Consider the following 22,075-nt stretch of genomic DNA (forward strand, 5'->3'; position numbering starts at 1 on the left):
GGGAAGAAAGAAGGGTGAAAGATACAAAAATATTATCATTTATAAGATTCTCATCCTATGATGCGAACTTTTCCCCCCTGTTTTTCTATTTACACACTTGCATCCTACGTTGTGAGGGGATATAATTGGAAGGTCGGGGGAAGCGTGAAAGAGTCGAGGCGCAAAAAGAATAACTCATAAAAAAATGTCTCAATAGTTTGTCAATTTTAAAACAATTCATGAGCTTTCGTTTAATCAATCATATTATTTTCAATTATTATGATCCAACATTCTCTCACTGATTAACATACCGTTCTCGCATCTCATTATCAAAAAACAACAATGAAACCACACATAAATTTTCGAGAGAGGAGAATGAATGATGCAAATTAGAAGGGAGAATGGAACAAAATATTTATAGATTTGAGTGATGTAGTTGATTCTCCGAATAAAAGACAACACATCTGCAAAGAATCATCAAAACATACGACTGCCCATGACTATTTGATCACCTGTACATAAAAAGTGTTTGGATTTTATTATACAAATACAAACATACATATAATAAACTTTAGATTATAGAATTCAAATAACATATTTTTAAAAATTCAAGAGTGGGAATAGGTCATATTGACCTACATGAGCCTATGAACTACCCTACTCAAATCCACTGATTTTTTAGAGCATCTTGAGTGGGAGTAAATTAAATGGGTAAACTAAGTTACTTTTTGTGGGTCCAAAGTGATTTGTAGGATTTAATAAATTCAAGGTTGATTTTAGTAGTTTTAACTTTAATGGTGGTTGTCTATAAAAAACCAAAAATTGACCCCACATATTTATATTTTTTAATTCGTAATTAGTTTTGATTCAAATTTAATTGATTTAACTATTTTAATTAAAATGCATAAAAATATTAATCATCGGTACCATATACCATAAATCTACTTTTTTTTTTTTTGACTTACATACCATAAATCTACTTATGTAGTTTAATTTACTATTTTTAAAATCACTATTATGCATTTTTGACTTGCATACTATAAATTATTTTATATCAAAATCACTATTTTTTTAATTCGTAACAAACGGATTGTAAAAACAAGCTAGACTTTTTTAGAAGCTTATTTTTAGCTATAAAAAGACCAAATTACAAAGTAGTATTAATTTAAGTTTATTAGTTTATATTAATTTTTCACTTATAATATAATATTGTATACAGTTAAATTCTCTAAATGTCATGTCATCAAAGAAAATGCCCTAAAATATTCTTTAAGCATTTCATTTAAAAATTTAATTTATATACACCATCGATGTAAAGTTATTTTGCACATTCATTAAATAATGTCACATTCATTAAATAATGTGACAACGCGTCATTGAATGTATGTGTAAAAAACTTTTACACCGACGGTGCACAACAATTAAACACTTCATTTAAACAAATTATTTATTAAAAAAATTAAATATTTTAATTCTCAAATTCAAAAACTTATTAGTCTTTACCAAAAAATAATATGACGTCAACAAAACTGTAACTCTTTTGTCTTCTTTGACATTCATCATCCATCCCCTTTGCATGCTTCAATATTTTCCTCTCCTTGAATTGTTACTCTGATAAATAAAAAAGAATTATAAAATGATTCAAAATTTTGTTCCTCTGAATCTCTACAAGCATTCAAACAATTATAATCTTTCTTCATTCCTCTGCAATTTCCGATTTGCTAACTCCACGTGCCACCTCTGCAATGCGGTAGTTCTCGTCTTCTCCACCCTTCTTTTCCTGTGCGGTCACACCGTTAATCTCTTCGCTCGCCAACCAACAGTGCAACAGGTTTTCTTTTCCTAATTTTTTTCTTTTTAAACTTAATTTAGTTCTTTAATTTCTTTTAATTTAGTTCTTTACACTCTATTTTATTTCAATTGCATATAGTCTATAAACTAGCTTTAAGCTTATAGTGAATAAGCTAGCCGATTGAATTTTGGTAAAATTAACGGATTAACTAGCTTATAAGTATGAAATGATATAAAAATATATGTTTAATTAATATTTAATATTTAATTTTTTTCAATAATATAATAGGGGTAAAATTGGAAGAAAAAATGATAAGTTATAAGCTATATGCTACTTGAAATAACGTTTGAAAAAAAAGTTATAAGCTCTTGTTACCAAACATAGTTTTTAGCTTATAAGCTTACGTTTGAAAAAAAAGCTATAAGCTCTTGTTACCAAACATAGCTTTTAGCTTATAAGCTGTAAGCTAGCTTATTGTGCTTCCCAAAAAGAGCCTTTGGGGAAGGTATAATCTATTTAGTTTTTTAAACAATTGATTTTCATTGTTTTTAATTTGAAATCTATAAAATGTCAACTCTAAAATATGAATCTGGCTGTTATTTGAAACTAAAAGACAAAAATAATGAAAAGAGTCCGTAACGCCTAGCTCAATTGACAATGCCAAAGTGTCTATGCTATGCTGGGCACCTTCACCCGATTTGTATTCAGGATTACGCAGTTGTGTGTGTGAGTTTGAGTAGTGTTTGTCATTTCGTCTACATAAAAATAAATATAAATATAAATAAGAAGACTTGAAAATATTGTTGGTGGCGGCTGCTCATTGACATTGAATTACTTCATTTTAAAGTAGATTTGAACTATTTAAAACATATCATGTTTTTGGTTTTCTATTTAGTATTGAGAAATTAAAGTCTTTAGTAATTGAAAATTTAAAAGAATCTTGTCTTAATCATGAATGTCAATGTTCATTAAATGACAATGACAACTCCGACATTGATAGTTTAGTCTAATTTTAGAATTGAAATTTTAAGAGAAATTATAATATACAAGTTGAAAATGATACTCCAATTGACATACTTAATTATATTAAGCCACTAGGTTTGGTCTAGTAACGAGGGGTTTGGGTAGTATGCTAGAGGTCGTAGGTTCGATCTTAATTATACTTAATTATACTAGAACATTTCATACTCCATATATGGTCATTTTAGTTGTTCCCTTCTTACCAAAGACATACCCAAAAGAAGCACCAAGATTGTTTTCGGATGGAAAGAATTTTGTATACACATTCAATTTGAACCATGCGATATCTTGAATTTTTATTTCATCAATTATCAAGCCAACAATTTCATCGAAGTCGCTAAATTTGGTCCTTGAAATCTGGTGAAAAGACAATTATGTGTTATGTGTTTCCTACTACTCTACTTCATATTCCATTTAGGCATGGCAATGGGTACCCGCGGGTACGGTTTTTACCTTCCCCGTTCCCCATACCCGAATCATTGATAAATACCCGTTCCCCGCCCATTACCCGACGGGGATGAAAAATTGAACCCAATCCCCATCCCAAATGGGTTCGGGTATACCCAAATGGGTTCGGGTATCCCCGAACCTTGCTCTGCCCTGTTGAACCTTACCCGAACCCAAAATTTTCCTAAACGCTGACATACATACAATACAAAAAATTTCAAATAATAAAGTACAAACCAAAATTTCAATGCATTAAACATACAAATGAAATGATATTCCAAAATATCAAACCAAAATTATCAAAACCATAAAATAGTACCGGTACAAACCAATATTCCAAAATATAGTAATTTTATATAAACGGGCGGGTTCGGGGTGGGTACCAATATCTCCGTTACCCGCCCCATCCCCATGTTTTGAAATCGGGGAAAACCCAAACCCAGTCAAATCGGTTTTTCCCCGTCAAACTCGGGGTGGGTTCGGGCGGGTACCCGCGGGTACGGGTTCTGTTGCCATGCCTTCCATTATGTTTAGTGTTATGTTATTATGCCTATAATATGTTATGTGTTGTCGAACAACACCAAACTATGTTTTAAATATGCAATCTTATCATGTTTTTTGTTTGTTTGACCAAGTGGTATTAATTTTATTTTGAGATAAATTTCATATTTCATAAAACAACATAAAAAAGACGGATACCATATTAGTAACCTCATTTTCATTAAAAAAACAATACCATATTAGTAACCTCGTTTTCATTAAATTTGTCAAACTTAAGATACTAATTGGCTGGTTAATATTAACAACAGAATCATTCCATGTGGAATCTATGATCATGACAATCTATGAGTTATGACTTATAAGTTATAGCCATTGACTTCTCCCGCCACCATACATATAAATGTGAGTATCCATATGCCACACTTTCATTTTGACCATAATACAATTGAACCTTCAAAATGAATATTTATGCTGAAACATCAAACTCAGTTCCAAATATTTTGCTTCGCCTTCCTCTAATAATCATGCTTTTGCTATTCCATTGTCTTGCTGGTAGTTCCCAAACTACAACAAGTATTGGTGTGATCATTGATGTTAATTCTGAAACAGGGAAACAACAGAGAACAGCCATGCAAATTGCAGCTCAAAGTTTCAACAATTATTCGAACAATCAAAACATAATCCTTTTCTTCCGGGACTCTAATAGAAACCCTTTACAAGCAGCTTCAGATGGTAAGTACTTTTTTTTTTTTTTTGCTTTAACCACTTAATACCAAATAATATCTTTGTTGAGTATGGCTCACAGACAGTGATACTGAATAATATCTGGACCGTCATACTTAAATACAAGTTGTACACTGCAAATCATTTTTTTCATCGTAGATACTGCAGCTGCGTTACAGCCGACGTTACCTTACCATGCAACATATGTTCATTTTTTACGTTTATTATTTCTTTACTTTTGAATTGGGTTACTGTTCTAACAATCTTGCTTCTTATTGGTTCTCAGCTGAAGAATTAATTACTAAAGAGAAAGTAAAAGTGATTATTGGCATGGAAACATGGCAAGAAGCAGCCCTTGTTGCTGATCTTGGAGCCAAGTTTCAAGTACCAACAATTTCATTTTCTTCTCCCCCATTAGTCTCTTTATCATTAATGCAACTTCGTTGGCCTTTCTTAATTCAAATGGCACATAATCATTCTGCACAAATGAACTTCATAGCTAATATGATCCATGCTTTCAACTCTCAACAAGTTATAGCTATATACGAGAACAACCCTTATAGTACTGATTCTGGAATGTTAAGCCTCTTATCCGAGGCTCTCCAAAAGGTAAACTCGCATATTGAGTATGTCTTAGTTCTTCCACCATTCATTTCTTTATCTAATCCAAAAGGGTTTGTTCTTGATGAATTGTTGAAGTTACTGCCATTAAAATCTCGTGTTTTTATTGTACTTCAAGCATCGTTACCTATGGTGAACTATTTGTTTACCGAAGCTAAGAAAATTGGATTATTGGAGAAAGATTCATCCTGGATAATCAATGAGGAGATTACAAGCATGTTGGGCTATATAGATAAATCTGTTTTATCTTCAATGGAGGCTGTTTTGGGAATCAAAAACAACTACTCTACTAGCTCTAGTGCTTATACTCAATTGCGTGAAAATTTGCAAGCTGATCATACAGAAAAAGTTGAGTCGGAACCAGGATCAAAGGTTTTGCTAGCTTATGATAGCATTTCAACTGTCACAAAGGCTTTAGAGAAAATGAATACTAATTCAATTAGTTCAAAGATGTTGTTGGAGGAAATGGTATCTTCCAATTTCAATGGCTTAATTGGAGATATAAGATTCAAAGAAAGACAACTATCCAACACTCCAATATTAAGAGTCATAAAAGTGGTTGATAATGATAAGAAAGTAATGGAATTGGACTTTTGGACTCCAAAGTTGAAGTTTGCTGAATCTCTTAGTGAGAAAACAAGTGATGGTACTACAGAAACTAGGACTTGGAAAGTACCTACAGTTACAAACCCTTTAAAAGTTGCAATTCCTATGTATCCTATAGTCGATAAATTTTTGGAAGTCTCTCAAAATCATTCTGCTTCCGGTTTTTGTATTGATCTTTTCAATGAGATCCGAGTAATTTTGAGTGACCAGTATTCCGGTCTTCCATATAGATTTTATACTTTCACTGAATCTTATGATACTATTCTACCTAAAGTCATAGATGAGGTAAACTCAACATTATGTTATTGTCAACTTGTATTTTTTTGTTTCACGATTTCATTTGTCTCTTTCAATATATTCATTTCACACACAAATGACATAACATTGCATGTAGATCAAATATTGTAGTTTCTCAAAACTAATTAGTGCATATTGGAATTGACGGTGATTTTGACAGAATCACGGTTTACAACGTGATTTTGGCAAAAACTACATTTTGAAGTTTAAACAAAATCACAATGTCACCGTGTCAAATTCACCGTGATTCGAAACATGAACTAAAGCAAAAGAAAATGTTTTTCAAACAAAAAGGAAGAAGGAAGCTAATACTATTGCAGACCTATGATGCTATTGTAGGAGATGTAACGATACTTGCCGACCGATCAAGGAATGTATCATTCACTCAACCATATACTGAGTCGGGCTTATCACTCATACTTCCTGCAGAAAATGATGATTCAGCATGGTTGTTTATGAAACCATTTAGCTGGGAAATGTGGTTTGCAACTGTTGTTATCCTCATCTACACAATGTTTATCATTTGGTTCTTGGAACATCGCTTGAATCCAGAATTTGGTGGACCATTGAAAACCCAGATCAGCAACACTCTGTGGTTTGCTTTTTCCTCTCTATTCTCCGTTCATAGTAAGTCAATGTTCCAGAAGTTTAAAACTTTCTCATTTTCTTTTCTTGCTATATTTCTTAAAATTTGGGTTAACTCAACCTTTACAAAACCGGCTCGTAATGGGAAGAATGCCCCCAGTTATAAACTTATGTTCTGTTTTATCCTATCCAATATGAGACTCTTAAGCTGGAGGTTCTTCACTTGTAAATTCCTTTTGCAAATTAATTACATGACACTTTTGGCTTCCTAGCACCAGAGCTGTAGACCTTATGAAAAGAGTTCAATGGGTCATGCATAACAATGTTGTGTTGCTTAGGTCTATGGATGTAGTTTTTCAAAGGTTGGATTTTGCTATACAGAAAGGGTCATGCATAACAATGTTGTGTTGCTTAGGTCTACCTTTCGTTCATGTGTATATATGTATATATAAACCCTTCCTGTTATCATATTTGGAAGGAAAATTACATGATATTTGATTCTTATGTATTTCAGGGGAGAAAATAAACAGCAACTCAGCCAGAGTAGTAGTTGGAGTATGGTTATTTCTTGTGTTGGTTCTAACCTCAAGCTACACTGCAAATCTTTCATCATTGCTTACTGTCCCAAAATTGAGGTCTGATAGAAACATTGAATGGCTTAAACAAAACAATCTACCAATTGGTTGTGCTAGCACCAGTGCTTTTCTAAAGAACTATTTGATCCAAGTATATAATATCCCTCGGCACCAAATTGTCGATGTTGGGGGTGAAGATGACTATATGGATAAATTCAAGAACAAAAAAATTTCTGCTATCTTTGCTGAGAGCCCATATGTGAAGCTTTTCTTGAATAAACACTGCAAAGATTACATTGCAACTACAGCTGCCTATAAATTTGGAGGAATGGGATTTGTGAGTTTCTTCAACTTCTTCTTTGGCATGTTTACTTTCACAAAAATGTTTTGCTATTATTTTATTTTCCATTTTTCATTACAAAAAGTTCACTTATTTTTACAACCATATTAATAATACAACCCAATACTCTCTCCATTTTATAATAAGTGTTCCATTTCTTTTTATGTTCTATGATTTTCGCAGGTGTTTCAAAAAGATGCTCCAATAGCAAAGGACTTTTCTGTAGCAATTTTAACACTAGCAGAAAATGGAAAACTAAAAGCTTTGGAAGACAAATGGTTAACACCTTCCAATCAATGCTCAAACAACTCACCATCTCCACAAACTGAGAGTCTGACTCTTAATAAATTTTGGGGAATCTATTTAATATGTGCTGCCACTTCCACCATCTGCTTATTACTAGCTTCATTGAAGAAGTACTTATGTAAAGGAAATGTAATCGCAGAATATGATGATAATAAAGGTAATCAAAATTGGACTGGACTGGATCGGCCGGTTCAACTGGTTGAATTTGGAACCGAATTTGCATCCGGTCCGATCAACACTTCAAACCGCTATGCATCCGGTCCAATCAACACTTCAAACCGCTATGTATCTGGTTCGTACAACACTTCAAACCGCTATGATAACACTTCAAACTGCTGTGATACAGAACTGGATATAAAACCAGTCTGATGCAGAACCGGATAAAAAACCAGAAACCGATAGAAAACCAGAAAAAAGTGGAAACCGGCAGTTGACATGGTTTTTCATGGTCAACCGTATTTTGGCTTTTTTTATGATTTTTTCTTATATTGGCCAAAACATCTAGACAAGGATATTTATTTATGTAACAGGAAATATAAGTATTAGGTTATTAGTATTTTAAATATTAGTTTTATATTATGTTAATTTACCTTTGTAGCCTTTGAAACTGAATCAATCAATACTCAATAAATTATCTTTTTCCCTCAAACTCTCTCATCCAATATTATGCTCGCATAATCTCTCTTTGGTAACAAGTTACTATATTATAAATTATAAATCATTAGAATCCCTACTAATAACCTAATACTTATATTTCCTGTTACAATTTAACTCCCCAAAACAAGTTTAGGGTTTTGAGTTTATGGTTTTGACTACATATAAAAGAAATACAAACAAATGCTGATGCAGTGATGCCAAAGTCCCACATGGAATATTTGATACGTACTAGTTTATTCACTCTACAATTGAGAAAAATAAATAATATTGTATTAAAAAATGAAAGGGGTCATTCTTTAGAATTTTTTTTTTTTAGAATAGGTCATTATTTTGGAATTTCCAGGTTGACCTTTCAAATTTCTAGCATTTTATTTTCTATCATTCTATTCTATTCACCAAAAGATATGGTCAGAGGAAGAAAAACATAAAAAATCTAGTAAAAAATACAATTCAAGATACTAGGTGTGTAACGTGTTTCTGCCACGTCAACTGTTCAACATAATACAACTATACAATTCAAGATACTTTACTTGCAAGTAAAAAATATTAACAGAATCATTCCCACAAATTCACTAACATCCAATTTCCATCATACTTAGTATTATTCAACTGTTGAATTATATTATGATTATGACCATTGACCACTTCCTCTACCATACATATAAATATATGTGTATCCATATCTCATATTTTCATTTCATTTTTTGCATAATACAAAGTATCTTAGATCATGTTATCTATATATAATACACTTTATTCCACCAAAAAATCTATAAAACAGTTTTTAGCCACCAATATGAATTTTTTTGCTCAAACTTCGAACTCAGCTCCAAATCTTTTGCTTTGGCTTCCTCTAATAATCTCACTTTTCCTTTTCCAATGTCTTGCCAATAGTTCTCAAACTACGAGTGTGGGTGTTATCATTGATGTTAATTCTGAAACAGGGAAACAACAGACAAAAGCCATGCAACTTGCAGCTCAAAGATTCAATAGTTATTCCACCAATCAAAACATAATACTTTTCTTCCGTGACTCTGCAGGAAACCCTTTACAAGCAGCTTCAGCCGGTAAGTACTTAGGTTCTGTTGGTTTTGAACTTATCTACTGATAAACGCTTAATTAAAAATTTAAAATATCTGATGACATGTCTATAAGCTTTACAAGATAACATATACATGATAAGCGCTTAATTAACTTTGTATATCTAAACTGGGCTTTAGTGAATATCTTGTTTCTTATTGGTTTTCAGCTGAAGAATTAATTACTAAACAGAAAGTTAAAGTGATTATTGGCATGGAAACATGGCAAGAAGCAGCTCTTGTTGCTGACCTTGGAGCCAAGTTTCAAATACCAACAATTTCATTTTCTTCTCCTCTATTAGTCCCTTCATCATCAATGCAACTTCGTTGGCCTTTCTTGATTCAAATGGCACAAAATCATTCCGCACAAATGAACTTCATAGCTGATATGTTACATGCTTTCAACTCTAAAAAAGTTATAGCTATATATGAAGACAACCCTTATAGTAGTGATTCTGGAATGTTAAGCCTCTTGTCTGAGGCTCTAGAAAAGGTTAACTCGCAGATTGAGTATCGATTAGTTCTTCCACCATTCACTTCTTTGTCTGACCCAAAAGGGTTTGTTCTTGATGAATTGTTGAAGTTGTTGCCGTTAAAATCTCGTGTTTTTATCGTACTTCAAGCATCGTTACCTATGGTCAACCATTTGTTTAGAGAAGCTAAGAAAATTGGACTATTGGAGAAAGATTCATCTTGGATAATCAATGAGGAGATTACAAGCAAGTTGGACTATGTAGATAAATCTGTCTTATCTTCTATGGAAGGTGTCTTGGGAATCAAAACCAACTATTCTAATAGCTCTAGTGCTTATACTCAATTGTGTGAAAATTTGCAAACTGAGCATACAGAAAAAGTTGAGTCCAAACCAGGATCAAAGGTTTTGCTAGCTTATGATAGCATTTCAATTGTCACAAAGGCTTTGGAGAAAATGAATTCTAACTCAATTAGTTCAGAGATGTTATTGGAGGAAATGGTATCTTCCAATTTCAATGGCTTAGTTGGTGATATAAGATTCGAAGAAAGGCAACTATCCTACTCTCCAATATTAAGAGTCATTAAAGTTGTTGATAATGATAATAAATATATTGAATTGGACTTTTGGACACCAAAGTTGAAGTTTGGTAGATCTCTTAGTGAGAAAACAAGTGATGGTACAACAGAAACTAAGACATGGAAAGTACCTACAGTTACAAACCCTTTAAAAGTTGCACTTCCTATGAATCCTGCATTTGATAACTTTTTGAAATTCTCTGATAATCAACCACCTACCGGTTTTTGTATCGCTCTTTTTAAAGAGATTCGAGAAATTCTGAGTGACCAGTATTCTGGTCTTCCCTATAAATTCGACCCCTTCAATGAAACTTATGATAAGCTTTTGTGGAAAGTCATAAATGAGGTAAACTCTTTTATCCTTTCAAACATTATGGTCTTATTAGCTTCGATATATACATTTCACAATGAAATGGCATAACATAACATTGCATGTAGATCAAACATCATACTTTATCAAAATTAAGTGCATGTTTTGATTGGCAGTGAGTTTGACAGAATCACAGTGTGTCACCTTGCTAAGAATCACGGTGTCATCATGATTCCAAACATGTACATGTACTATACAAAACTAAAATATTTCCTAAATCAAAGAAAACTGAAAAAGGAAACTAATACTATTGCAGTCCTATGATGCTATTGTAGGAGATATAACAATACTTTCCGAGCGATCAAGGAATGTATCATTCACTCAACCATATACGGAGTCGGGCTTATCACTCATATTTCCTGCAGAAAATGAAGATTCAGCATGGTTGTTTATGAAACCATTTAGCTGGGAAATGTGGTTTGCAACTGTTGTTATCCTCATCTACACTATGTTTATCATTTGGTTCTTGGAACATCACTTGAATCCTGAATTTGGTGGACCATTGAAATCACAGATCAGCACCACTCTGTGGTTTGCATTTACTTCTCTATTTTTTGCTCATAGTAAGTCTATATTACAGAATTTTAAAACTCTCATTTTCTATTTTTTCTTCATTTAGAAACTCCTTTAGCAAACTAATTAATAGTAACATGATATTTGATTCTGATGTATATCAGGGGAGAACATAAGCACCAACACAGCAAGAGTAGTAGTTGCAGTATGGTTATCTCTTGTGTTTGTTCTAACCTCAAGCTACACTGCAAATCTTTCATCATTGCTTACTGTCCAAAAATTGAGGTCTGAGAGAGACATTGAATGGCTTAAACAAAACAGACTACCGGTTGGTTGTGATAACAGCAGTACCTTTGTAAAGAACTACTTGGTCCAAGTGTATAATTTCCCCAGTGACCAAGTTGTAGATGTTGATAATGAACAAGACATTGTGGATAAATTCAAGAGCAAAAAAATTTCTGCTCTTTTTCTTGAGAGCCCATATGAGAAGGTTTTCTTGAATAAATACTGCAAAGATTACACTGGAACTACAGCAGCCTATAAATTTGGAGGAATGGGATTTGTAAGTGCCTGCAATTTTTCTGGCCTGTTTACTTTATTTTCAATCTGATACTATCTTTTTAGTTTTAACCATTTTCTGTAAATGATTTTTGCTTCATGCTATATGGTGTTTGCAGGTATTCCAAAAAGGGGCTCCAATAGCAAGAGACTTTTCTGAGGCCATTCTAACACTAGCAGAAAATGGAAGACTAAAAACTTTGGAAGAATATTGGTTGACACCTTCTAATAAATGCTCAAACAACTCAGCTTCTCCAGAAACTGAGAGTCTGACTCTCGACAAATTTTGGGGACTCTATGTCATATGTGCTGCCACGTCCACCATCTGCTTAGGACTAGCCTTATTGAACAAGTATCTCCATAAACATAACCACTATGAAGAGGAAGCTCGTCAACTTTCTCAAAGAGATGTCATCGCCGAATCTGATGATGATAATAATAATAATGATATGAAGAATTCATCAAGATATGGTAGAGTATTACATAACGGGAATCTTGCGACTTTAAATAAATCTGCAACTTTTGGAGGAAGTTTAATGATGACAAAATTAGCAAGTGTACTAATTTATCGTTAAGTAATAAAAATCTATGTTCGTATCCGCAGGGATTGTTTCACTCTCAACAAGACAGTTGTATTGTATTTAGAATGTAAAAGCAGGGGGGTTTTGCATAAGTTTGTTTCTTGACAGAAAATATAAAGATTGGTGATTTTTGGATTGACTAAAGATTGATTAGATTCTTCGAATCCCTTCCTTTTCACAATTTAGAATAAACCCGGACTTATATTTACAATTTCTCCCTTGTCGGCACGATGAATTAACAAAATCGTTCAAACCATGGTTAGTGACTGAGAACGCTTCCCTATACTAATAAAACCCTAATGTCTTAGGCGAATTCAAAATTATAGAAAGTTTTATCGAACGTTAATTCTTTTATCACGGTTAATAATTCGATATGTCTAAAGTAATCATTAACCGAACAGTTTATCTCAAATCTCAGTTCAACAGTTAGGGTTAGTAATCAGTTGAACCCTATGAACAATTATAAGGTTGTAATTCATAAAAGCATTAACACACAGAGATAACTGAATAACGACAAGATTAAAATTGAAATAATAAGAACCTCAGAAGTTCACATGTTCCAAATCGATCTGAGGAAGATCATCTATGAATCTAATCAAATAAGAATTTAGCTACTCATAGTTACAATAATCATACCATAGAGTTTGAAGAAAGAATACATGATCAAGATGATATAAAGGTGTTGAATCTTCCTATCGGATGAGTCTCCAGCCCTAGCACTCTCCAAAATCGTGTTCCTTGGTATTTTTCTGCTCCAAATCGACCCCTAGGTCAGTTCTGGAAGCCCCTATTTATAGAAAACGCGAAATCCTGAATTGTTGTTTGCGGCGCTGCGCGAGGCGCAGCTTTTCCTGCGCGAGGCGCAGCAACCAGAGACCGACTTGCATTTTGTTCAATCATTCTGCGCGAGGCGCAGCTTGCTCTGCGCAAGGCGCAGCTTGCAGTGTGAGAATCTTCTAGTTTTCTTCATATAATTGGCTTGAACAACAATTATCTTCAATATGCATCCAAATCTTCAACTCTTTGCAAAATGACCTAAAACTTAACATAATTGGCTGAATATAACTCGATACTACTGAGAATTGACACTAAAATGACTCTAAAAATATCGTATGACTAGGTGTCATCACAACCCCAAACTTGAACTGTTACTTGTCCTCAAGGAACATCCCTGTATAATAAAAACTGTCAGTGAGTTAATAAATCTCCTTGAATGATAGAAATCTCAATACCCTTTTCTCTACCGGTTATGGAACTACCGGTCTTACTGCAGTGACAATGTTCAATTCGGACTCCTGTTTTCAAAACTTGAATCAGAACACTTTCAGAACCTACTTGCACAGATCAACCAATTCAACCTTTTTTCTCCCACTCACCAATTCACTCAAAAATTTGACAGGGTATTCACTCTATCAACATGCAAATGTTATTTTACCATAAGCTTGAAAAAAATTCTAAACGTCGATCAAAGTAAGTACATCACACACATTTTTGAGGTCTTAAGGGTTGTAACTTGGCTTAGGTAACGGTAGGATAAATTTGGACAAAGTAGGCTAAATTTGAAGTTAGGTATTCACTACTAGTCCTTGATAAAAATGCCATTACCAGGGTCACTTCCAATAATGATCAGGTCCTAGAGAACTTATTATCATCATCATTTTTTTTTTATTTGGCACCACTGTTTTTGGTCTGTGGTTCTTTTGTTGTTGTTTTTTTTTTTTTTTTTTTTTTTGTAGAAACTCATGATGATTGCCTTTCGTGAGTCTCTTTTATTCTTTCATTTTTTTTTTCTTCTCTTTCCTTTTTTTTTTTTTTGAATTTTTCGTTCTCTAGTATCCCTACCCCAAACTTCGAATGTTGCTAATTCCATGAGCAACCCCAAACTTAAAATATTGCTATATCAAGGAAATTTAAAGCTTCTACCTAACTCCAAAGAGGGTAAACAAATTAAAATTTTCCAGGCTAAAAAGGTTTGTAATTTGGGTTGTCACCGAAAGAAAAAGAAATATTTTTAAGGCTCAAATTGGGTTTAACAAAGGATTAATAATATAAAGGGTAGCTAGAAAAGGCCCAGAGTACCAAAAAAAATTGTGCCTCTATGTGTGTACATGTAAAACCAATCAACAGTAAAGAATAATCGCAAGTTCTAGAAAATAGACAAAGCATGGAAACACTCATAAAGATGTGAAAGAAAATGGTATACCATGGAATTTATCTGGCTCAAAGCGCTCACAAGCTGAGGTATCTGAAGGTTAAATCAATAAATCAGTGCAATGTAGTTTCTTCAGCATCCATCAACCAGTCCCTATGACTTTCATCCGAACATTAATCATCGTCTACAGCGTTCTGTGGTTAAGCTGTCTGAGATTTCCATCATGCAAGCAGAATCATTATCAAACTGAAAATTTTCATCATCAGAAATATTACTCGATAATAAACAAGTACCATTATAATTAATTGGGGAAATTTCATTAAAGACTCGACACCACAACAGTCATGACAATATAATAATTAAGAGTACTTCAAATTTAAATTAGCATCAAATAAAGATAGAAGGGTGCCAGGACGAGACGCCCGACTCAATCCTGGCCAGTACTGTGATATTGTGAAGATGGCCCACCGAGGTTCTTGGCAACCCTCTCTTGCCGGTCAAAAAGCTCAATAGTCTGCTGCTGCCTTAACTCCAGTAACTGTCTCTGATGGGTGAGGTGCATCATCATCGCCTCCCTGTCACCTTGGTATCTCGTGTATGGATGTTGAGGGTGAGCCTGTCTGTATGTATCAGCAGCACTTTTGAAATCCTGCTCAAATTGTGGTACATCTGTAAGCATCATCCCGGCAAGGTCTTCCGCAAAATTTGCCATTGCGAAATTATAAGTGTTGAAGTGCGGAGTAGGTGGTGGCTGGGGAAACAATACTTCTTCCATTTCCTGCGGATGTTCTTCTACAGGCTCGTTTGGATGTTGTTGATGTTCAGGTGGCATAGGTCCCACCGGCTGTTTCGCATACCAAGCATAAGTAAGAATTCCCTTAACTGGTTCATCAATATCGCCATGAATTCTTTCGACTCCGTCCATCTCGCAGAGTGCGTTTATCAATGCACAGTGCCCTAGAGAGAAAGCCCCTTGACGTTCTTCAGCGATTCTTCTGATATCATTCCTAATTAACCTACCAAAATTGATAGATTCTCCAGCCATGATTGCTTGTATAATTGCTGCCCTTTTTATTGTGACCTCCGTAACATTTGAATTGGTGACGATATTCTGCACGACGAAGTGAGACCATGCCTTAGGTAGAGGTTTCATGATTTTCTGATTGAATTTACTCGGGAGTTTTCCTTCAGTTTGTCGAAACCATTGAGCCCCCTCTCTACACAAGTCATGAAGGATTTCCACAGTTCTTCTCTCCTCATCCATATCATTCAAGTCTCTGATTCGGCGCTCCACTGCGCATTCTGCTGGTGCTTTAATCCCCAAAAATTGATTTATTCTTTCCTCCGAAAAGGAGACAACCTTGCCTCTAACAGTAGACCTCGACCAATCACCGCTAGCAGGCATTAACATAGCGTTTGCCAAAAATTCAAGTGCAATATTCTTATTCGCGGAGCGTATGATCTTATTCAGATTATAGAGCCCCACGCGCCTGAGTGCTTGGTGCATCTCTGGCCATGCTTGTTCTTCCACATTGAATGCTCTTCCTTGTACGAAACGTTTCAGAGAGATTTGTTGATGTCTCTCTTGATGTGCCTCGGTTAGAAACTTGTGGGAATCAAAATTATATTGGCGACGATGATTGGGTGCTTGTTCAGAATTTGCTACAACCGCAGACAATGCTCTTTTACCGGTGTTTTTGCGTCTTGGAGGCATGGTTATTTGTGTAGGTTTGAGTTTTGGTGTGGTGGTGTTTTGTGGTTATGGGGGTTTATGGTTGGTGGGTGAAGATGAGGTTATGTTAGAGATTTAAGGTTGGAAGAAGATAGTGATGATTTGTGGTTTGATTATGTTAGAATTGGTGAAGATGAAGAGAAAGTGATGAATTTTGGTGTTGAATGGGTTTATCAGCGGCTAGGGTTGAAAAAGGGATAATTGGAGCAATCTGAAGAACAATTACTTGAGAGTATAATCACACGCAGCTGCGCCTCGCGCAAGTCTACGGTGCACCTCGCGTAAGAGGCAGAGGCTGATTGCCTCTCTTCACGTTCTCCTCTCCCCTTTTTTTTTTCACGTTTTTTTTTTTTTTTATTTTTTTTTTTTTTTCTTCTTTTTTTTTTCTATTTTTTTTTTTTTGCATAAAAAATAACATAAAAAATAAAATAAAATAATATCAATTATACCTGATGGGTTGCCTCCCATTAAGCGCTTCTTTACCGTCATTAGCTTGACTCATGTTGACTTAAGGGTCATTCAATACCAATGAGACCCTCTCAGTAGGAATCTCGCCTCCTTTATATGGTTTGAGCCTCTGTCCATTAACCTTGAATGTTTGAGAAGAACCCGAATCTTGTAATTCCACAGCTCCATGCGGTGAAACCTCTTTAACCACAAAAGGACCCGACCACTTAGATTTTAGTTTTCCGGGAAAGAGTTTCAATCTAGAATTAAACAACAACACATTTTGTCCCGGATAAAACTCTTTTATGACCAAATTTTTATCATGATATCTCTTGGTCCTCTCCTTGTAAATGACTGCATTTTCATAAGCTTGCAGCCTCATCTCTTCCAGCTCGTTCAACTTCAATAGCCTCTTCCTACCCGCCATTTTTTCATCAAAATTAAGAAATTTTACTGCCCAATAGGCCTTGTGTTCTAGCTCCACCGGTAGATGACATGCTTTACCGTACACCAACTGATATGGTGATAACCCAAGATGAGTCTTGAATGCGGTCCTATATGCCCAAAGTGCATCATCTAACTTCTTTGCCCAATCCTTCCTCGAGTTAGCAACAGTCTTTTCAAGTATTTGTTTCAACTGCCGGTTGGATACTTCCACTTGTCCACATGTTTGTGGATGATAGGGGGTAGCAACTTTATGTTTGACATTATATTTAGCTAACACACTTTCCAAATATTTGTTGCAAAAATGCTTCCCCCCATCACTGATCAAAACTCTGGGTACTCCGAACCTAGCAAAAACATTCTTTTTCAAGAAGTTAACAACAGTATGAGCATCATTAGCAACACAAGCAGTTGCCTCAACCCACTTGGTGACATAATCAACACAAACAAGAATGTAAAGATTAGAATACGACGAGGGAAAAGGACCCATGAAGTCAATACCCCAACAATCGAAAGGTTCGATCTCTAAAATTCCATTTTGGGGCATCTCATTCCTCATGGCAATACTACCTGTTCGTTGGCATTTATCACAATTTTTTACAAATTCAACACAATCCTTGAACATGGTAGGCCACCAAAAACCGCATTGAAGAATTTTTGCTGCGGTTCTTTCTCCGCCGTGGTGGCCTCCGTAAGCTGAACTATGACAATGCCACATGATACTTTTTGCTTCCTCACCTGCAACACATCGTCTTATCAAACCGTCAGGACCTACCTTAAATAAATATGGATCATCCCAAAGATAAAATTTAGCGTCTTTGAAAAATTTCTTTCTCTGCTGCCAACTATAATCATCTGGGACTAAATTTCCTGCTTTAAAATTTGCCATGTCTGCGAACCATGGTCTTTCAGTCACTGTTAATAACTGCTCATCTGGGAACTCAGCTACTATACTCTTCTCCTTTTTCGTTATTTCGGGGTTTGCCAACCTTGAGAGGTGGTCAGCTATCACATTCTCAACCCCTTTCTTGTCCTTGATCTCAATATCAAATTCTTGCAACAACAGTATCCATCTAAGTAACCGGGGTTTAGAATCCCCCTTTGTGAGTAGAAACTTCAATGCTGCATGATCTGTATAAATAATAACCTTCGAACCAATTAAATAAGAGCGAAACTTTTCCAAAGCAAATATTACAGCAAGCAATTCTTTTTCAGTTGTGGAGTAATTCACTTGGTTTTCATTAAGGACTTTGCTCGCGTAATATATAGCATGGAAAAATTTTGCGTGTCGTTGGCCAAGCACTGCTCCAACCGCGTAATCACTGGCATCACACATAAGTTCAAAAGGTAATTCCCAATTAGGGGCTGTGATTACGGGCGCGGTGACCAACTTATTTTTAATAATGGAAAAAGAATTCAAGCATTCATCATCAAATTTAAAATCATTCTCTTTCACAAGGAGATTGCACAAAGGTTTAGCAATTTTTGAGAAGTCCTTTATGAAACGTCGATAGAAACCGGCGTGGCCTAAAAAACTCCTCACTCCTTTCACATTAATCGGAGGTGGTAATTTTTCTATAACTTCAATTTTTGCTTTATCCACTTCTATGCCTTTTGAAGAGATTTTGTGTCCTAACACTATTCCTTCGGTAACCATAAAATGACACTTTTCCCAATTTAAAACTGAAATTCCTGGCACACAGTGGACAGGTGTTGCTCAAGGTGTAGCAACACTTGTCTGTTGTAGACAGATGTTGTTACTCGTGCGCCAACACTTGTCTATAAACAGAGCAAATAACATAAAACAATACAAACAGTAAAGTAAATAACACACGAGAGTTGTTAACCCAGTTCAGCCTAAAGCCTACTCTGGGGGATACCAATCCAGGAATGAAGTCCACTATTAGCAGTATTACTTCGAAGCTAAACTCACCCGTTTACAACTTCTCACTTAATCACTACCCAATGACCCTTCTACCTAGGAACTCCTAGATATGAGACCCCGTCCCAATTCCCACCTTAGCAACACAGACAGCGCTGCTATTCAACTCAGACGATTACAACGATTGGAGACACACTCCTAAAAACTAGGATTTACTCTTGCTTAAAAGCTTGCGAGTAATCCACACAACACAATAGAACAATCTCCGTACTTCAAAGCTTAGGAGAAGTTCACACTTACAACTCAATAACACTCAGGTCCTAAGCTTGCATCAATGAGACACAAGAAAGGCTCACAATTAACACTCTAAAATCCCTAAAAACACACGCTTTGTAAGACTCGATTTTAGATGCTTGAAACCATATGCTTGCCTTCGTATTTATAGTAGTTGAATGACTTGGGCTTCAAGACAAAATTAGGGCTTCTAGAATTGCGGCAGCAGTGATATATTTTTGAAAATAATAGTTATATTTTTGAAACCGCAAAAATATATTTTCCAAAAATATAATTCCTTTGGAAAATAAAACTAGGGTTTAGCTGCCTTCTGAATCACATTAAACACGTGCGCCTTCTTCTGCAAGATACCTTGAACAAATTCTTCAAACAGATCTTCAAAAGATTGAGTAGAAAATAATAACATCCAGCTGGCGCGCGCAGAACAGAGTCAGGTGTTGTTCCAAAGTGTCACAACATTTGTCACAACACTTGGGGTCAGCACACTTGTCTCAACACTTGGCTAAAATATGTTTTTGCAAAATGTAGCCAATATACAAAAACCCAACAATCTCCCCCTTTGGCAAATTTTGGCTAAAACAATATTAGACCAGTATATAGAGAGATATAGTATTACCTTTCCTTCGAGTCAACATGAACACACAACTAGGAAAGAAAGTAACACACAATAAAAACTACTTCCAGACAGTCAAGTAGCATCAGAGGCAATGCAACAGCGGAATAAAACACAACTAGCCTCATGGAACAACACAAGGGAGAAATAAACTCCCAATAGTAGATGCTTAGAAGTAGGAGAAATAAACTCCTAATAGTTTAAGGCGCATTTCTTCAACATAAGAATAACAGGAAAAATAAATTCCCATAGACATCTGAGAAAAATAAATTCTCAGTCATAATAGATAGTGGACTCAATAGTCAGGTGCCACAACACTTGGCACAACATTTGTCATCAAACATTCAGGCGATCAAGAGATAATATCACTCGCACTCCCCCTGAATTCATGCATACACTCATCAGATAGAGAAAGAATATTCACTACTTCCCCTCGGTACATGCATATTACTCACACTCCCCCTCAATACGAGTATACGAACATTTCATGCAAAAACAGTCAACAGTCTCCAGATGTGAGAACATCTGTCCACACACTTGTCACACACACACACTACTCCCCCTTTTTAGCCACAATTTAGACAAACATCATGAATAGGAAATCATAGTGTACCAGAGCATAGAGAATATCAGTGTGCAGTTATTACAGACCATAGAGCACACACAGGTGCTAGAAATTTAGGGCCTTGCCCATAAAAGAAACACCAAGAAAAACAACAAAAGTACATCAGAAACAAATATAAGGAAACATCAGAAATCAGATTGAAGAACTTTCATCAGAGTCCTCCATCACATCCTCAGAACCATCCTCAGACTCACTAGCCTCTTTTCCTTCTTGTCCATCTAGTTCACCCTCAGCCATATCAGCAGCTTCCTCAGCCTTGAGTGCATCAATCACACGATCTATTTTCAGCTTCCTGGCCTCAAGAGCTCTGCTGGTCTCAGTCAAATCTGCAATCATCTGCTTTCTTGACAGTACTCCAGCCTGGGCAGATGTGCCAACACCTGCTGCAACATTTGTCCCATCCAGCAGCCTCTGCTCAATTACCAACACCCCTTTCCTTTTACAAGGAACATCAGAACTTCTCAAAATATCTGGGTGTTGTTCAAGTATAATATTGCATAGCAGAGTGGGAAACGCAACTGGTTTCTCAACAGCATATGTTAAAGCATGACTCAAAGTTTCTTGAAAGACATAAGCTCCATAGTCAAAGTTGGCCTTGGTACCCACAGCATAAATGAACTTGCCCAATCCTCTTGCTACATCACCTGAGTGGGTTGTAGGCACCCAATTATGTGCAGCAATCCTATTTAGAACAGCATAGAATGGTGAGAGGGAAGTTGCAGACAGTTTTGCCTTACTTGGCCACACTTTAATTTTTCCACCAGTGAGGACCTTGCAGATTTCATTATCTGTGGCTTTTAGAGGAGCCACTTCATCAGAACTTCTTTGTAGATATTGATTAATCACAATTGGTGAGAAATTCACACACTTTCCACGTACAAATACCTGCCTGTACTCAGGACTTGCTGGGTCATTACAGTTTGCAGCCACATTAATCAAAAATTCCTTGACAAGCCTGTCATAGCACTTGTCCAGACCAACCACTGTTTTCATCAAACCTGCATACTCAAGAGCTTCAACAACAAGAGGACATTCAAGAATATCATTCTTTAAATTCCTTTCCAGAGCTAACCTCCTGTGATATACAAACTTCCATCTTGCAGACCCATTTTCCAGATGGAATGAAACATTATCCAAAGGAGCATAGGGAACAGTTTGAGGGATCTTCTTCCTTCCTATACTCTTCCTGGATGTGCTGCCAGATGCAGCAACATCTGTCTCTGGCTCAAACTCAGAATCACTTGTTGGTGGAGCTTTCCTTTTTCTAGTCTCAGTTCTAGGAACCA

At 35.6% G+C, this 22,075-nt stretch overlaps 2 protein-coding genes across 4 annotated transcripts in view; both read left to right on the forward strand.

Annotated features, from left to right (window-relative positions):
* Nucleotides 1-1,512: 1,512 nt before the first annotated feature.
* LOC123897575 (glutamate receptor 2.7-like) lies at nucleotides 1,513-8,441 on the forward strand. 3 transcript variants are annotated; one of them, XM_045948273.1, is made up of 7 exons: nucleotides 1,530-1,810; nucleotides 4,048-4,141; nucleotides 4,349-4,471; nucleotides 4,749-5,974; nucleotides 6,307-6,613; nucleotides 7,086-7,483; nucleotides 7,670-8,441. In XM_045948273.1, the coding sequence occupies exons 3-7, from the start codon at nucleotides 4,369-4,371 to the stop codon at nucleotides 8,159-8,161; spliced, it is 2,526 nt and encodes an 841-aa protein (XP_045804229.1). In that variant the 5' UTR covers nucleotides 1,530-1,810; nucleotides 4,048-4,141; nucleotides 4,349-4,368; the 3' UTR covers nucleotides 8,162-8,441. The 3 variants fall into 3 exon arrangements, with proteins under 3 accessions (XP_045804230.1, XP_045804229.1, XP_045804228.1); XM_045948274.1 differs by lacking the exon at nucleotides 4,048-4,141 and having other exon boundaries at nucleotides 1,513-1,810; XM_045948272.1 differs by lacking the exons at nucleotides 1,530-1,810; nucleotides 4,048-4,141 and having other exon boundaries at nucleotides 4,154-4,471.
* A 679-nt stretch (nucleotides 8,442-9,120) lies between these two features.
* LOC123897573 (glutamate receptor 2.7-like) overlaps nucleotides 9,121-22,075 on the forward strand; it is a 45,365-nt gene continuing 32,410 nt past the window's right edge. The window contains exons 1-5 of the mRNA XM_045948270.1: nucleotides 9,121-9,516; nucleotides 9,699-10,924; nucleotides 11,205-11,511; nucleotides 11,626-12,023; nucleotides 12,139-12,551. Of these exons, the coding sequence (XP_045804226.1) occupies nucleotides 9,180-9,516; nucleotides 9,699-10,924; nucleotides 11,205-11,511; nucleotides 11,626-12,023; nucleotides 12,139-12,551 (2,681 nt within the window). The 5' untranslated portion in view covers nucleotides 9,121-9,179. The remainder of the gene's footprint in view (nucleotides 9,517-9,698; nucleotides 10,925-11,204; nucleotides 11,512-11,625; nucleotides 12,024-12,138; nucleotides 12,552-22,075) is intronic.

Source organism: Trifolium pratense, linkage group LG7 (assembly GCF_020283565.1).
Source record: "Trifolium pratense cultivar HEN17-A07 linkage group LG7, ARS_RC_1.1, whole genome shotgun sequence".
In the NCBI taxonomy this organism is placed as follows: domain Eukaryota; kingdom Viridiplantae; phylum Streptophyta; class Magnoliopsida; order Fabales; family Fabaceae; genus Trifolium; species Trifolium pratense.

Excerpts from the sequence above, each read along its gene's own strand:
- LOC123897575 (XM_045948272.1), top strand. The coding sequence starts at position 4,198 with ATGAATATTTATGCTGAAACATCAAACTCAGTTCCAAATATTTTGCTT. Across the intron at positions 4,472-4,748 it reads TTTACAAGCAGCTTCAGATG|CTGAAGAATTAATTACTAAA; the intron begins GTAAGTACTTTT and ends ATTGGTTCTCAG. Across the intron at positions 7,484-7,669 it reads AATTTGGAGGAATGGGATTT|GTGTTTCAAAAAGATGCTCC; the intron begins GTGAGTTTCTTC and ends TGATTTTCGCAG.